Source organism: Phodopus roborovskii, unplaced genomic scaffold, assembly GCF_943737965.1.
Source record: "Phodopus roborovskii unplaced genomic scaffold, PHOROB, whole genome shotgun sequence".
In the NCBI taxonomy this organism is placed as follows: domain Eukaryota; kingdom Metazoa; phylum Chordata; class Mammalia; order Rodentia; family Cricetidae; genus Phodopus; species Phodopus roborovskii.
Window position 1 is genome coordinate 21,934,239 of NW_026126469.1, and position 18,539 is coordinate 21,952,777.

The window sequence follows — 18,539 nt, forward strand, 5'->3', positions numbered from 1 at the left end:
CCTTTCAACGCCAGATTGAGACTGAGACACCGAGCCATGTGGATCATGCAACTACTGAGTTCTCAGCTTCTCCAGCATACTGACAGCCATTATTAGACTACCAAGTCCCTGTATACATATAAGCCAATTTAGTAAATCCCTCTGTCATAAATATTCATTCTGTTGATTCTGTTCCTTTAGAGAATCCTGACTATAAATTAACATGAAATTCTAACTTATTGTAAAAGTTAAAACAGCAGAAAAAGAAAAATTATACTATTGTAATTTTACATAGTAAAGGCAAGCAATATAACTTTTAGCTTTTTCCCTCTTCTCATTTCTCTTCAAATGCCTCAAAAGACATTTCAAATGTCATCTTCCTCAACTGCTCACCAAGATCAAACAGCTTAACTTTTTTCAATTAAAATTGTTTTCCTGTAAAATCGAATAAATTCTGCACTGGACAAGAACACATGATATCTATGAAGCAGAAATTTTACCAAGGTATGTTAATTAAAAATTATAAAAGTAACATTGCTTGCTTGCCTGCTTTTGCTTATTGCTGAGGAGTGCATCTATCCCATTTAAAATTTAAAAGAGAAAAAAATCTTAACTCTATAATCACAAAAGAATTTTGAAAAGTGTGCGGCAGCTTTTTAAAGACTATAAACATTACATATAAATATTCCAGGATGAAGTTGCTAAATATAAAGATGGCATTAAAAATATGGCTTTGTTGAGCAGTTTGTTAAAGGAAAAGAGATATGCAAAAGTATTTGTTGGATACAAATTAGCATACAAGGGCTAAAGGTGTTGGTAAGAGTCTAGCATGTATGAGACCTTCAGTTCAATCTCTAGCACAAGAAAGGAAAATAATAAAACCAAGACTGAGATTAACAGAGGGATCTTGATATAAGCTTGGGAAAGATTTGTTATACTGGATTAATAAACATCATGAGTTATTTATTAAAATGGAGGTATAGCTCCATCTTTAATTCATTGTAATAGTCACTTCTCTCATTGATGTGATGAAATACCGCACAGAAAGCTGGAAGAAATGAATACTGGTACTCCAGTCACTTTTTCTTTTTCTCTTTTAATTTAGTCTAGGATCTTAGCCCATGGCATGGTGCCAGCCACACTCTTGGTGGTCTTCCCTCCTCAACTGACTTCTCTGGAATAATCCTCACAAACTGGCATAATTTGTGCATACTAGATGATCCCGAGTCCAGTCAAACTGACAACAGAAATTAATCAACACCCTCAAGAACATAAAATGGTAAAATAATTAATACATAACCATTTTATCTTTATGCCTTTGAGCTTGGTTTCTATAGTTCTAAAAGGCTAAGTGCACAAAAAAATGAATTATTGGGGTAAGATTCAATACTGGCATGTACTGTATAATATCTGACTACCTATATTTATTTCCCCATTCAAACTTTGTGGTAAAGTTTTCCAATATTTTCTTCTAGATTTTTCAAAGGTACAGTGTATTTATTATCATTGTTGTATAGGCACTTTCTTTAGATTGAAACATTCTCTCCTTGAGTGAGGAGGAAGAACATAGAACTTTGGAAGTAAAGAAAATGTCACAGATCTGGGAAAGTGGAAATTTGCAAGATTCTCCAAGATCCCTCTTCATCTCTATACAAGGAATAAACAATTGCTAAGAAAGGAAACTGACCAATCCATCCACAAAGAGATTTCATTGACTTGTAGAGCTCCAGGGATGTAGCTTTCTCCAAGCATCACCCTTAGTGGAGTGGGCTTTTTGGTTAGACTTCGGTACGACCATTACTTTGGTTTGCTATGAGCTCTAGTCTCAGGTGGGTATATTGTGTTTGTACAGGAAGAGTCACTCACACAGCATATGTACACACCCTACTATGCAACAGCCCACTAGAAAAAACGTCTTCCTATCTATAAGACAGCACCCATTGATCAACTTCTCTCCACCCCTTGGTTTCTATTCTCCCAACCTCTGGTAATCACCATTCTACTCTCAACTCTACTAGATCAACTGTTTTATGTTCTTCTTATGATCAAGATCACACAGTACTTTCCTTTCTGTGCTCAATCAACGTTTCAGTTAATGTGATGGTTTCCAATTTCATCCTGGGTACTGGAAATTACAAGATTTCATTCCTCTGTAGTTTGATAGTATTAAATTAGATGTATATACCACATTTGCTTTATTCATTGCTCCATAGAGATTTAGGTTGTTTCCTCATCTTGGAACACTAGAATGTGGAAGTCTCTTCAATATACTTGTAATGTGTAAAAATATAGCTGAAAGTCTGTACAATACACAATGGCTAGACAAATATAATAGAATATGACTCAACTTCTATAATGATCAGCTTAGGAAACTAAAACACAATGCCTGAAGCAAACAATCCAGGAACTCAAACCACAACCTCCTCTGCAATCAGCCCCAAGTAATAAAATATTGGCCAATGACTACCAGATGCCCTAATGGGTACAGCTCCCTCCCCCGCCCCCTCTGTACTTATGATTCAATACTTATGAAAGTCAGATGTTTTCTAAACAAATCTTGTGAGATGCCTTGATTTTACTTAGTCTGCAAATAACTTCCCGAGCCAGTGTATCTGAAAGTTGCTTTTTTTTCCCCTTTTGTTTCAAAGCTCTTCCACAGCATACTGTTTGTTCATTCCCTGCTTTTGCAGCTGATGGTTGCTGAGTCCCTTGCTATAGCAATCTCTAAATATGGCAGTCTTTTTTATCTGAATGGTGGTCTTCAAATAAAAAAGTACCTATTTTTAAAAGCACCAAAATGTACCTAAAAATCAATAACTGCTACCTATATTGAAGTGTTTAAAATATCGATAATTTGTAGTTTCCTCTATGTCCTGAGCATGTCTACGTAATGAAAATAAAATTAAAATTATTTGGTGAACTACTTCTTGGCCATAATGCATTTAACAGCAAAAATAAATTTTAAAAGCATGGTACATGAAAGGCACATATATACATACATATGTATATTTCATATGTTTTCTGATTCTGCTTACTTAAATTCAATAATAAGCAAAGTTAAGCTATGGTGAAAAGTCAATTCCATTGTTTCTGGAAAGAAGGTAGAGATGGAAAACTGAATATAAAAAGATGGGAAATTGAAAGACTATTTAAGAAATCCTCTATTTTATGTTGCTTGAAGACTACACATATATAAAGAACTGACAAATACATTGAATTGAGTATTAAAATCTGTTAATTTATCCTGTATAAAGTATAGCTCAAACACCTCCCTCTTATTATCCCTTATGTTATCTTTAGGTGACAACTCTCAAATATTTAGTTCTTAGCACCCCTTCTGTTGATATATGCCTTTTGCTCCAAGCTTTTTAAATCTATAGCTTTTCTTGGAATAAAATAAACATCAGTGTGAAAAAATATTAAAACAAAATAAAATTATAGCCAAGAATGATCCTGTTTTTTATAATGGCAGAAGTTAGCGTTAGCTATCAGAAATCAAAAGGCATTAAAGATAATCCCTTGGTGACCCAGTGAAGTTTAAATTTTCATTCCATGGAACAGAACTGACTCAAAGAGTTATTTTATGTGTTAATAATCTCAATAAAAACATTAGACTCACTCAGGGAAGTGAAATAATGGCAGAAGAAATGTTTTAGACATTTTCAGGTTCTCTCATTTGAAAATAAAAGGACTTTTAGGCAAGAGAATAAATATACATGAAAATTAAGGTGACCAAAGGACAAAGAGAAAGAGTTCAGATAAATTATAAGATGTTAGACAACCTAGATGCCCCTCGTCTAAAGAATGGATGTAGAAAATGTGGTACATTTTCACAATGTAGTAGTTAGTATTCAGCAGAAACAAACAAAAAATGGTGAAGTAACCCAGTCACAGAAAGACAAACATGGTATGTACTCACTCATAAGTGGATATAAGACACAGAGCAAAGGATTAGCAGCCTGCAATCCACACCTCCAGAGAAACTAGGAAACAAGGAGGACCCTAAGAGAGACAGGCATAAACTCCCGAAGAAGGGAAAACGGACAGGAACTCCTGAGCAAATTGAGAGCACGGGGTGGGGGTGGGGGTAGGAAAAAGAGAAGGGGAGGAGGTGGGAGGAGAGAACAAGAAGGATCAGGAAGACTGAATCAGGGGAGGAATAGAGGAGAGCAAGAAAAGAGATACCTCAATAGAGGGAACCAGTATAGGTTTAGAGAGAAATCTGGCTCTAGGGAAATGTTCAGAGAGCCACAAAGATGACCCCAACTACGAATCTAGGCAGTAGTGGAGAGGCCCGCTTTGATGCCCTTCACCTGTAATGAGATTGATGACTACCTTAATTGCCATCCTAGAGCCTTCATACAGTAGCTGATGGAAGCAGAAGCAGATGCCCACAGCTAAGCACTGAGTCATACTCCTAGAATCTAAGTTGTTAAGAAGGAGCGGGGACGAGCAAAATAGTCAAGACCTTGCTGGAAAAACCTAAAGAAACAGCTGACCTGACCTAGTGAGAGGACCCGGGTCGTAAAGCTGGGGAACCATCATTGAACTAAAACAAGCCCTCTGATTGTGGGTGCCAGTCAGGAGGCCTGTGCAGTCTATGGGATCTCTAACAATGGAACCAGTATCTATCCCTAGTGTACAAATAGACTTTGGGTGTCCATTCCCTAGGAAGAGATGATACTATTTCAGCCCAGATACTATTTCAGCCCAGATACATGGAAGAGGGCCTAGGTCCTCCCCCAAATGATGTGACAGACTTTGATGATCCCCCATGGAAGGTCTCACTAACCTTGGGGAGTGGCTGGGAGGTGGGTTGGGGGTCGGTGGGGGGGATGGTGGGGTGGGAGGGAGAAGGAACAGGGGAAGTGATATGTAAAATAAAATTGCTTCTAAATAAAAAAGTTATAAAAAAAATAAGAGAACAAAAAAATATAAGGTGTTAGAAAGAGCAGAAGCACAAGGAGGAGGGAAGGGCAGCAGTGACAACATGATTCATTGTAAAGGGGGAAATTGAATAAAAGTACAAAGATAAATATTCACATATGGCATGTCGCTGATTACAAAAAATATATAAATGGTTTATACAGGGTGCTTGTCTCTCAAAGCCATTCTTTTAAAAACAAACAAACAACAACAACAAGAAAAATGGTCCTTCTGGGCATGGTGGTGCATGCCTTTACCCCAGCACTTGGGAGGCAGAGGCAGGTGGATCTATGAGTCCGAGGCCAGCCTGGACTACTGAGTGAGTTCCAGGAGAACCAGGCCTGTTACGCAAAGAAACCCTGTCTTAGAAAAAGAAAAAGAAAGAGAAGAAGAAAAAGGAAAAGAAAGGAAAGATGTCCCAATTAAAGTATCTAGTAAAACTAGTAAATGCCTAGTAAAAGATCCTTATCTCTTTCCTATACAAAAACCAAATCAAATGAATAAAAGGAAAAAAAAAATAACTTTTAATGTAAAGCCTGAAACTTTGAAATAGTAGAGGGAAACAGAAAGAAAACATTTTAAGGTATACCAATGGCAAGAAACTCACTGAATAAGACTCCATTAGCTCAGGAAATAAATAGGATTCTATCAACTTTGAAAGGTCTTACACAGCAAAGGAAACAAAAACAACCTCCAAAACAGAGAGAAAAATCTTTGCCAGCTATTCTTTTGACAGAAGATTAATAGCCAGAATGCATAAAGAACTCAAAAAATGCCAGAGGAACAGGCATGGCTGGGAGTTGATGCATAGCAGAGTGCTTACCTAGCATTATGAGGTCGTGAGTTTAACACAAGCATCACAAAAAAAAAAAAAAAAAAAAAGAAAGAAAGAAAGAAAGAAAAAGGAAAAGGAAAAGAAACACTCCAATCAACAAATGGGTTATTGAACTGATCAGACTCTTATAAAGAAAAATTAAAAATGACCAAAAATAGTCACTATTTTTAGCTATTAGGAAAAAAAAATGCAAACCAAAACCATACTGAGATTTCAGCTCACCTCAGTCAGAATAGCTATTATTAAGGACACAAGAAATTAAATACACACACATATATACTTATATATACATATATGTGTGTACGTAGGATGAAGTCCATTACTTTTTACACTAACCTTTAAAAATCAACTAAAAATAAATAAAAAAAATGTTGGCAAATATATAGGGGGAAAAGAATTCTTATACACTATGGTATTGTAAATTAGTTTAGTTACCATGGAAGTCCTTTAAAAAACTAAAAATGGAACTAACTGCCATAGAATACAGCCATGCCACTCCTTCATATATACCCAAAGAGATTTTTTAAAAACAACATACAATGTAGGTATCTGTTTATCTATTGTTTATTTGGGGCATTAAAAACAACAGTAAAATTATGGGATGAGTCTAGATGTCTGTCAATAAGTAAATGGCTAAAGAAAAATGTGGTATGACAAACAGTAAAATATTATGAACCAAAGAAGGATAAATTACATTGGTTCCAGGAAGATGAATGTAACCACAGATCACATTAAACAAAATCATTGCCATGTTTTCTCTCATGTGGAGTAAAAAAGGGTGACATTAAAGTAGAAGGGGACTATTAAAGAAGACAAAGTATTGAGGTAAGGGAGAAATAGGGTCATAAAGTGTTAATTAAAACCACTGGGTTTTCTCAAACCAGTGGGTTGTGACCCCTTTGACAAACCTCTATCTCCAAAAATATTTACATTACAATTCATAACAGTAGCAAAATGACAGTTATGAAGTATCTATGAAAATATTCTTATGGTTGGGGGTCACCACAACATGAAGAACTGTGTTAAAGGGTGTCAACATTAGGAAGACTGAGACCCACTGTTATATGCAAATATGAAATAGTCACAGTGAGATCCATTACTCTGTATAAACAATATGCACTAATAATAGAAAAAGAGATTGTTAGACAATACCTAGGTTAAAAGATACACACACACACACACACACACAGAGAGAGAGAGAGAGAGAGAGAGAGAGAGAGAGAGAGAGAGAAATAATAGAGTGAAACCCAGATTAGGAATATGAAGTGGGTAAAGAGGAACAGCCAGAATACCTTGAGAAAATACATTGTCATATGAAAATTTATTTTTAAAGCATTTGGTATAGAGTGATATATAAATCTATGGTGCTTACATAATATATGATGTCACCCTCACACTGACTCACAAACTCTCTACCAGGGATCCCACAGCCACCACAATTGGTTAGTACCCAGAGTGGGCAACATCAACCAAAGAATGGAATACATACCCAATAAAGATGGAACCAGATATCTACACAAAGAAATCCTTCAAAGGTCGTGATTCCAGATGGCCTAGATCTCAGTGCAAAGCCACAAACATGAACAAACAAGACAATATATCTCCTCAAGAAGCAGCAATCCCTTTGCAATAGACCTTGAGAAAAGCAATTTTGCTGAAGCACAAGACAAGGACTTCGAATAGCAATTTTTAATGTGTTCAAGGACCTTAAAGAGGATGTAAATAAATTGCTTAATGAAGACTTTGAAAATACAAACAGTTGAATGAAGTAATAAAAACAACTCAAAACCTGAAAGTAGAATTTAACAAAGAAATAGAATCATTAAAGAAAACCCAAATTGAAATAAAATTTGAAAACGAAGAACTCAGAATGTCATAGGAAAAACCCTCAGAGTCTGTACATGTTCCACCCTCTTCAGAGAAGCTTCTTTCCCTAGATGGGAATTAACACAGACACCCACAACCAATCAGTTTGTAAAGAGAACTCAGTCTTAAATGTGATATTGTTATCTTGCCCTCCCTCAAGGCTCAAGAATCTATGCAGTAGAGGCTACGGGAATACAGGAATAGTGTAAGAGCTAGAGGTGGTGGATTACTCCAAGGAAACAGATAGAACCAATACTGACACATACATGAATTCAGAGACTGGGGCAGGATACACAAAGCCTACACATGTTTAAACCAAACAAAGTCCCAGCACTGAGAAGGGGAAGTGGACCAAGTCCCACCCTTAGCCAAGAAGCTATTTGCAATTGGTACCTACCTGCTGGGAAGGGAAAAATCAGTTTTCTCCAAAGGAGTGTCACAAAGTGTATCAGCCATATTCCAGGGCAGGCTCTGTGCCCAGAAGTAGCTGGCTGTCCAACACAAAATGGATGTCAGGTTTGTTCATTTGTTTGTTTGTTGTGCGAGGGGTTTGTTTTGTTTTATCATTTTTTGTCTGATTTTTGTTTTAATTTTCATTTTTGCTTTTGGTTTGTTTGCTTTCTTGTTTTGGAGAGAAAGGACATAAAGTTGAGTAGGTGGTAGGTAGAAAGTATCTAAGAGGAGTTGGGGGAAGGGAAAGAATATGATCAAAATATATTGTATGCAAAAATTTTTAATCAAAACAATTGTAAGCCAGTAAATGAAAATAAATAAACAATGTCACCAACTTAAACTACTACAAAGCATCAAAACATTAGCTATTACACCAAATGTTGTAGGAATTTTAGTTAAGATTGAAAAAACAAAAATTCAAATAAATTACCACAGGATAGTAGGAGAACAGAATAAAGAACCTTTGACTAATGTATTTGATAAGCATAGTGAACATATTTAGAAATAGAACTCAGTAAGTCCAGGTATATTCCTCCTCTGTGTTCAAGTCATCCTCTTAACTCCACCCAGTTCAGTTCAAGTGAATCTACCCAGCTAGTCTTGGTTATAACTTGGAAGAAATCTAAGTTAGAATTAAAGTAGACTTTAGCTAATTTGTTATCCTATGGACCCATAACTTTAAGTGCTGTACTGTTTTAAGTGTCATACTTCATATTGTTTCAATTAAGAGATTTTAAACTGAATCTAATCCTATCCCCTTCTAGTAACATACTTCATATGTAAATACTATTGACTTTAACCTAAAGAACCTACTCTAATGTACTTTGGCATGAAATTAACATCTTGTTAAGAGCTGATATATATCTTCATTATAAACAAAGCTAATATTTTATAATGATAGTTCTGGAAACGCATCTAATACCTTAGAAAGTGAGAATTGTTAAGATAAAAAGCACTATTTTCCGTGTGTTTTTGTTGTTATGCCAGTGATATTAGAAATCTCACACATTCCCCAAATGAAGGCAATGAAATTCGTTTGCTGTCAAGAAAATTGATTGCAATACTTAGTGTTCAATCTATTTTGTTTACATGAATTGACTAAAAACCTGACCATAAATTGAGAACCAAAAACATTCAAGAATTTTGAGTAGTCTAGTAATTTGTGAAGTCATATTGAGTCGGGGGGGATGTTTACAGTGGGTAAACATCTGAGTAGATGGAAAACGGAAAAACAGTATAATAGTCCCTGGAGAATTAGGCTAAACGATGTGAACAGACATTCTGAAACTTTCTTTGAGCACTATTACAGTCTCCTGTTTTCGAGCATGCTCAATAAAGCCTATCTCACAGTAGCATCACAAACCACTAGAACTGTTCAGACTGACTTAAAAATATTTTCCAACCCCATAAAGAATATCACTGTATTCACAAGGCAATTTCAAAACTCTACTCTTCACCTGGTAGCACACTGAATTATCAATATCAACTGACAATCTACTACCTTCAAAGAAATTGAAATCATATTCTGCCTTCTAATATACAAGCCCAGAAAAGTATTGTAGGTAATTTTTGCTAGTAAGTCAACTCCCTAAAAAACATTCTCACATTTAGTTGACTGGCTGAGAATAACACATATCCTTGTATTTAGAAATAAAGCCTTCTTTTGAAGAGTGAAATGTCAAAGTGTCTCCCTGCTATGTCGTTTCAGTGATCATTTACCTTTCATTTAATCAATTATCTCCCCAATTAGCACAGTGGGTCTGCAGCACACTTTTTAAAGTTTTATATTTTATTGTGTACAGCTACCTTCCATAAATCCTTTAAAAGTAATAATGTCTATTCTTATTCTTCTAAAAGTTAAACAGTCAGAATTAGCTAGAGCCTTAGGAATGATTCCCCAAAATGATTACTAAATATTTTTAAAATATTTATATTTTATACATTTTGGAAAATTGGTCCTTCAGCTATCAAAAGTAAACTAAGAAATTTTAAAAATTTTTAAAATTAAAAAAGTATCACTACAAATGAGAATTTTTTATAAAAATCATTTTGATATGTAGGAAGAAAATTATCAATTCTCTTACTGAAAAAAAAAACCTAAATGTAAACATTGTACTTGGGGACATTATTTCATACTTTTATTAGATACAGTCAGTGTTGTTCACGGCTGTTAAACAGCTTTTAATTTGTTTAAATTTGTAATATTCATTTTTATTTTATGTGCATTGGTATTTTGTCTGCATGTATGTCTGTGTGAGGGCATTGAATCTGTGGGAGTAGAATTAAAGACTGTTGTGACCTTCCATGTGGGTGCTGTTAATTGAACCTAGATCCCCTGGAAGATTAACCAGTGCTCTGAACCACTGAGCTATCTTCCCAGCCCTGATTTATTTGTTTATTTAATTGATTGGGAGCTTCATGGTTCTACCATATAGTTCAGGCTGGTCTTGAAGGGCTAAGATTATAACAAGCATATGTTCACACACCTGGTTGTGACTATTAAATGATTATGCAAATTCTTTTCCAGAATTATAACTTAGCAAATCAATAGTAAACAATGTAAACAAATTTAATCCTGTGATTCTTTTTTGCAAGCACATCTTCAGGTGAAGCCAGGAGGATGGCTGGAAAAACAGTACAATGCATTATTCCCCTTTTCTATTTCCTACATCCAAGCTCTTCCATATACCCCTCTCTGCTCTTTTTCCAAATTCATGCCATCATTTTACATTAATTTTGTATGTAGGAATATATATATATATATATATATATATATATATATATATATTCCTAAGTATATAAGTACAATCTTCTCAGTCTGCATTGTATGCTTTCAGGGATATCCCTTCTCTACTGTTATTTTTAGTGACAGAACATAAAGCCACTGTCAGATAGTTTATCCATGGTAAGTGATCCTTTTCAGTTATTCTCATACATAAAGATTACAGAAATTTGTAACTATGGTTATGTCCTTGTGTCAGTCTCAGTTTTATAACTACACAAGTGAAAAGCAGGAAATCAGGAGATGAAGAGACACTGGAAATCTTGAGGAAGTGACAGGAGGAAGGCACAGATGTAGGTTCTAGTCTTCCAGCTCTTCAGAGTTCTAAAAGTCCTAACCCCTACTCTCCATGTTTGCATTTCTGATTTTATGTCTATTTTCTTGCTTAGAAAAATCTGCTAGTATGAGGATCATGACCATGGATGAGAAATTACACTAATTATCTATATATGGATTCTAACATTATCATTTATTTTAAAAGATCATGATAATAAATGCCTGTAAACAATGAAGTAGCTAATTTAAGAGCTAACTCTAAACTTTAGCAATTATGACATCTGATTTTCGTCATTTTCTTAACTAGATCTGGCACATGTCATGTGCTTGTGACTATCAGTCTAATGATTTGACCTTTTCACTGATCATTTGAAAACAAAATTATTCTGAATATTCTATACAATAAAACCTGAAATAAACAATATATCACTGCTTTTTAAAAATACATACCACATTCATAATATAGAATATCTCTTTCAGTGATTTTCCTTTATTTATGTTTAATAAAATTTGTTTCATAAAAATCTCAGAAACTGTCCAAAATAAGAGCTACTTCTCTGAGTTTACTGCTAATATTTGCCTTGCTCCTATTCACTCATTCACTTATTAATATTTCAGTAAATATTTGACTATGTTTCACATGTTAAGTGATGTTATATGCATCAGAAAGTATTGATATGTAAATTTATATGTAACGGTAGACACAGACAACACACACAAAAAATTATATATATATATATATATATATATATATATATACACACATATATACACACACACATATATATACACACACACATATATATATATAAAACTTACTAACATGTAATTTTAATAATTACCAAGACAAAGTTATCCTATTATGAGTACAGAGTGAAGGATTTGAGCACTGGTCAGTAAAACCCTTTCTCTATGGTAACAGACTCAGCACTGAATGGTGTGAAGGAAGCAGGTCAGGCAAAGGGAGCAATTATTTAGGAATCTAGGATGAAGAAGGAAGAAGAGAGTTTTAAGAAAAGAATAAATATAAAAGGCCTTGTGGTAGAAATTATGCCTGAGAAACAACAAGAAGGACAATGTATATAATAGAGTATAAAAGAAATAGCAGTTGAAAATAGTTTTATAAAGAGGCAGATGATGCTTTGGAAGCTATAGTAGAGCTTTAAATTTGTTTTCATGTTTCCTGAGACAAGGTTTCTCTGACTGTCCTGGAACTCACTGTGTAGATCAGGCTAGCCTTGAACTCAGAGATATGCCTGACTCAGACACAAAAGTGCTGGGATTAAAGGTGTGTGCCACCATGCCTACCCTCATTACTTTTAAGAGAAACAGAAAGCCTTTGGAGAGTATGAATAGGAATGGTGTATGATTCAAGCTACAAAAGATTTTCTTCTACCTGTTAGGAGATAAGATTATAGTGAGGCCTGAGTGAAATTGGAGAAAACACAGAATGCTATACGCTGGCAGCCCATGCAAGAAATATTGGAGGCTTTGATCAAGGTATCAGAATAGGAAGTGAAGATATTTCATCATATTTAAGGTACACTTTGAATGAAGAGTTAAAGAAATAGTCTGCCTTCCAAGTCTCCAGATTCCTTGGGAATTTATCATATTGGCTTTTTGTGAACAAAAAAAGCAAAAAGAATCTGGATTTAAGAACTAAAAACAAATGTGCTGAAATTATTAGCTACCTTGGGAAACCTCAGGATTTAAATTCTCTGACCTCTTCTGTTTTTATCAATAGAATATAAACAGCACTGTGCCTTCCTTACATGGCTATTACTAAAGTCCAATAAAGTATTTCTCAAACTAATTTTAACTTAATCAACCCACTAGATTAGCAAAAACTCATTTCACTGTGAAGTATACCCATAGAAACTAATTGCTCATTAAATGCTAAATTCTAGTAAACTACTCTCCAATAAAAATACCAAATTGGGATCTGAATCCCTTAACCATAAGAATAAAAATGTATAATATACAATATATATGACTTGACACTAAGTTTGCTTTATAAACATATCCTATCACTTGAATAAATAAAAGCTAAAATTGCATAAATTGATTTGGAATGGTCTATGGAAGACACAGCCACACAGAATTTAGAAAATTCTTATCAGAGAACCAATACTCAGTAACCAAAAGTATATTTGTCATTCATCAAGTGATTTGTAATGTAGAACCTATTTATATGTCTTCAAATAAATTAAAATGTTTAATACTGTGTGTGTCTTTAGTAAAAATAAAATAGAGCACAGTCTGTACTTCTAGAGAACCTGAGTTTATTTTCCAGAACCTATGTCAGATGTTTCACAGACTGTTATAATTATACTTCTAATGGACCCAATGCCTGTGGCCTCTGTGGGTACACACACACACACACACACACACACACACACACACACACACACACGTAGATATACATATAATTTAAAATAAGTATTTGGGCTGGAGAAATGATCAGCAGTTAAGAGCATTGATTTTTCTTCCAGAGGATCCAGTTGGATTCCCAGCACATACATAATGACCCTCAACTATCTGTAAACCCAGTTCCCAGGAATCCAGTGCCTTCTTCTGGTCTCCGTGGACACTAGGCACACAAGTAGTGCATAGACATATATGCATGCAAAACACTCATACACATAAAATAAAAATAAGAATTGTTTCAATACTAAAGTAATGGTAGTTTTTTACCTTAGCCTACTTTCAGTTAATCAACCAATGATGTATATGATGTTTCTGTTAAAAAAGCACATCAATGCCTGGTTCTCAATATTAACTGTGCCTAAGAATCTTTTGTGGGAGAATCTTTTGATTCTCTAACACTGGAATGAGGCTAGAACTCACTGAGAACCACTAATCTGTTAATAGTGGACACTCAAACAACTAAGTGAGATATAAGAGCAAAACAACACATTCGCTTTTCAGAACATTCATAGAATAAAGGCAGCAATCTTTTTAAAAAGTGAAGAGAGGTAGTGGTCAGAACTGGTTTCCTAAAGGCTCTCACTAAAAGAATGTGGTAAAGGCTGAGAGTTCTCCAGTTATACACATTAAAGGTGAAGAGATGATCTAAATGAAGTCAAGGAATGGGAAGAAACATTAGATAGATGGCAACATGATGCTTTGGAGAAATACAATATGCCTTGGGAACCAAGGAAATAAATATGAGTAGGAAGGTAAATAGGACACCTTTCTGAAGAGAACTGTTAGAAAATCAAGGTTAAAATCTATTGCATAAAGCAGTGGCTTCCAGTTGAGTTTTACAGAACTCATATTCAGGAAAAGTAGTTAGTGTATGTTGCAAGTAGGTGAATAAGATGTCACTCAAATGCACACATTGCTCCTAAAACAGGTTGTAATAAACTGACGCATTAGCCTGCTTCTCTGACCTTGAGCATTTTTTCATTTATTATGGAGAGTTTAACTTTACATTTTCTAAGGGTTACCCTGACTTTGAACAGTTTTATAAAAAAAACACACAAAATACAAAAACAGTATTGATTGGCTGTATAACTTGCTATAATTCATCAAGTAAATTTAAGCCAATAATACATCACATTTATTTGTTTTAATCGATTTTACTGGAGTTGAACAAGATTTTTGTTTCTAGAGAACTACTGCTCTATGGAAACTAACATAGAATTTGTCCCAGGCAAATCACATTGCATTTGGATAATAACATTATTACAACAAAATGAAGTATAATAATGTAAAATAAGAAGTGAGGAAATCAGAATGTATTTTCAAGATACAAATCAAGAAAACAAGATGAAATGAACAAGTACTAGGGATCGAAATGGCATAAAATTCAGAGATACAAAGGAAATAAGAATTGATTATTCATCAGATAAGAAAAGGAAGGACTTGGTTCAGAAAATCAGAATCTAGATTTCCACTTCAATTTAAGCCATGATAAAAAGGTAAATGTACCCAGAAGGTGCTGACTTCTTTCTATTCAGAATAGAGTGTTCCTTGCACTTTTAATCAGAAAGTCTAAATGAAGTCATCATTTTGATAAAAGCTCTACTTTTGGATTTCCTTAATCTATAGATTATGTTACCTATAATATAGTTACATAATCACTCAAAATTAACTGTAGTCCTTGTCAATGATGCTATTGTGTTTTCCTTATTTCCTTATTTGGAATGACCATTCAGTACTATCAAAGCATAGCTAATGCAGCTGTCTAGCCTCATAATTTATTTGACACTTATTACCCTAAACAACATATTGCACTATTTAATATATATTTATATTATATTATACATAATATAATGGCTATATTTGTTCTAGCACAAACAAGATAATTTTTTAACTTTTAACAATGTAAATATTTTATGACCCCTCCCAACTTGTGCACTGGCTTCCTTGCATTTTCTTCTCAGATTCTAGTAAGGTTTCCTTTCAGATAAAGAAAACACAGCATTTACTCCCATACTACAGATGCAGAAATCAAGGTTCCAGGGAGAAAAATATCTTTCCCATTACAGTATGGCTGGCAAATGGCAGAGTTTTAAATATCTATTTTTTTAAAAGTCTGATGCATCTGATTCATAGGCCAGTGTTCTTCCTTCCATGCCATATGCATTTGAAATAGTACATTTATAACTTCTGCTATGTGTCATGACCATTCATCTCTTAATAAACTTCTGGGTGACCTGTGTTGCACTCTATTTCCTGTATTTATGCATCTGAATTGTCTTTATTTCAAATTTTCTCTCCTTAGCTTTACAGGCTCAGCTGTCCAACATCCATCTGGTTCAGAAGTCTACCTGTTCTTTTCTAACCTTATCTCTAATAAAATTCTCCTGTATCACTATCACATTTATTCATTGTGGGGATTAAGAATTTTTTTCAGAATGTGGAAAAGGAAATAGAAAAAAAATAGGGAACCAGGATGTAATTCTCCCACATGGCAATTCAAAATTGTCTTCCAGGACTCTTTCACACGCTTGTTTCATGACCACTATATTAAGCTCTTCCTTAAACTAATTAAATATCTATTACATCATTTGAAAGGGAATTATTATTGTATTCAAATTTCACACAATTGATTAAATCTGCTTAATTCTAAATGAACTTGGACTTTTAGGGAACTAGCAACTATAGATTTAATAATTCATAATAATCCTTCTAGGAAGAGCTGAGGTAATAACTAAAAGCTTATTACATATCATTTGTCTACTACAAAATTGAGAATTTGCAAAAAAAATCTTTTTTGAAGTAGAAAATTATTTGGTACATAATTCCTGCAATTTCCAGACTTTACTATTTCTCTTATTGTGTATTCAAACACACTTATAAAACTACATTCATTTGTATCATACAAATGACTAAAGCTTTTTTCTTGTATAAATCATCTCAAAATGATACTCAAATGTAAACCCCAAAAGAGCAATGAATGAAATATAAGAGATTATAAACTGATACTGTATTATCTTTATATAGCAAACTTACATCTGTTTTATTAACTCTTATTTTCTTTCCCTGTCCAAAATTCTGCTTGTTCATTAGAAGCTCAAAATCTAAGTGCCTAAAGGGTTTTCTCACTAAACCAGAACACTGATTACTTTGGAGTTTTTATGAGTGTTTCAAGTTCCCGCAAGCATTAAGCCTATAGAATCTAAACATTCATGAAGGGCCTAAAACCCTTTTCTTCATATCTAGAATTTTAAGAAAGTGTCATTGGACACATTGATCCATTACCTACTTAACTCTAACAACATGGTAAGAGCCTTATTCTTTTTACAATGAACAGAGAAATAGAGAGAATTCAGTTTCTCTGAATGGCAACACAGCAAACCAAATGACTACCATTTCTCCTTCAGTTTACTGCTTATACACAAATATATTTTGTCTTGCAAATACTACTTTTTCTGTGTGTTTTCCTTCTCCTTAAACTACCATTGCTTTTTATAAATTGATGTCTGATGTTAATTGACCCAGTACCAGGATCTTTGGTGCCGGCGTCCCAACAATTTCCAGCCCTGTCTCTTTCTCTGTGTCTCTCTGTGTCTCTCTGTGTCTCTCTCTGTCTCTCTCTCTGTGTGTGTGTGTGTGTGCACTTCTATGTATGTGTATACATGTGCGTTCCCTTGTGTCTTCACAACAGTCAAATCCATCTAACAGGCCTTAAAGCCAATTCAAAACTTACCTTGCAGATCTGGAAATAGTCTGAAGTCAGGCTTTCCTGAATTTCCTCTCTGAGAGCCCCTGCGGTCCCTCCTGGGTGTATGGAGCCACTTCCAACCCCTCCACTGTTGCTGCCACTGCCAGGGGAAGAGGCAGTCAAGCCATCCAAAACTTTCCGGAAATTAAACTTCTTCATTTTAAACACTGTTGAAAAATTAAAAGGAACGAGAAGGGGTGAAAAACGTGGAATCATACGGGGCAAGAACCTTCATCTTTTCAGTAGTCAAAACAGGGTTAGCTAGTCCAGGTTTGATAAGCATTGGGTGGAATCTAGTGGAGACTGGGGCTCCGGCTTCATTTTGTCGAATTTTAACTTTAAAAAGCATGTCTTTATCACATAAAGAGAACCCAACTCCGAGAGCAACAGTATTCCTTCCTCACACATCAGATTTTCAAGGGCTTTATCCCCAGCTGTAGCTATGCTTTATCAGCACTGGGGTAAAAATAAAAGGCAGTGTCATCATCGTCATTAGCATTATATCATCATTATTACACAATCAAACCAGTGCCCAACAGACCAAGACCCTCTGGATCATTCTGGAAGGGGGCTTTCCTTCTTAAGGGTCAGCTCCAAAAATTTTATCATCAGAAAAAGCGATGTTGTGAGGGAGCCAATATTTACTCTTGCCACCATGTTCGGGGCTCTCCCCCCATCATTTTCAATGCTCCCTCTTTCTCAATAGGAATTGGGGGATAGGGCAAAAAAATGGCTTTTTCCATCCCATATTCCCCCAAACCCGGACCCCAAAACATCTGCGGGTGACTCACGGTCACAGCCGACGGGAGGGGTGAGCGGGGGACCGCCTGCCTCCACCTGTCCCCGTCTCCTCTCTTCTGCCCCTCTCCCGCCCCTGGTCTCCAGTGTCCCCTCCCCGCCCGGCTCCCCTTCTGCACAGCGGAGGCTCTCAGGGGATGTGAGGCGGCGGTGACGCCTGCGGCCCGAGTCCCGCCTCAGCCTGCAGGGCGCGCAGAGCCGGCTCCCTCGCTCCCTCCTGCCGAGCAGGGCGCCGGGGCTACCAAGGCGGGCTGCGAGCCCTGGAGCCCTCACAGACAGCCGCGCACGCCACACGCACCTCACAGACAGCGGTGCGGGCGCTCACACACACGCGCACACACACATGCACTCACACACGCACACACACACACAGGCACTCACACACACGCACACAGGTGTGAGAGCAAGCCGCGATGGGACGACACGGGTGTCCCTCGGGACCCCAGACTTAG

At 35.7% G+C, this 18,539-nt stretch overlaps 1 protein-coding gene across 1 annotated transcript in view; it reads right to left on the bottom strand.

Moving 5' to 3' along the window:
- The window catches only part of Stxbp5l (syntaxin binding protein 5L), a 223,895-nt gene that overhangs the window by 205,180 nt on the left and 176 nt on the right, over nt 1-18,539 (bottom strand). The window contains exon 2 of the mRNA XM_051191450.1: nt 17,275-17,456. Within this exon, the coding sequence (XP_051047407.1) occupies nt 17,275-17,448 (174 nt within the window). The 5' untranslated portion in view covers nt 17,449-17,456. The remainder of the gene's footprint in view (nt 1-17,274; nt 17,457-18,539) is intronic.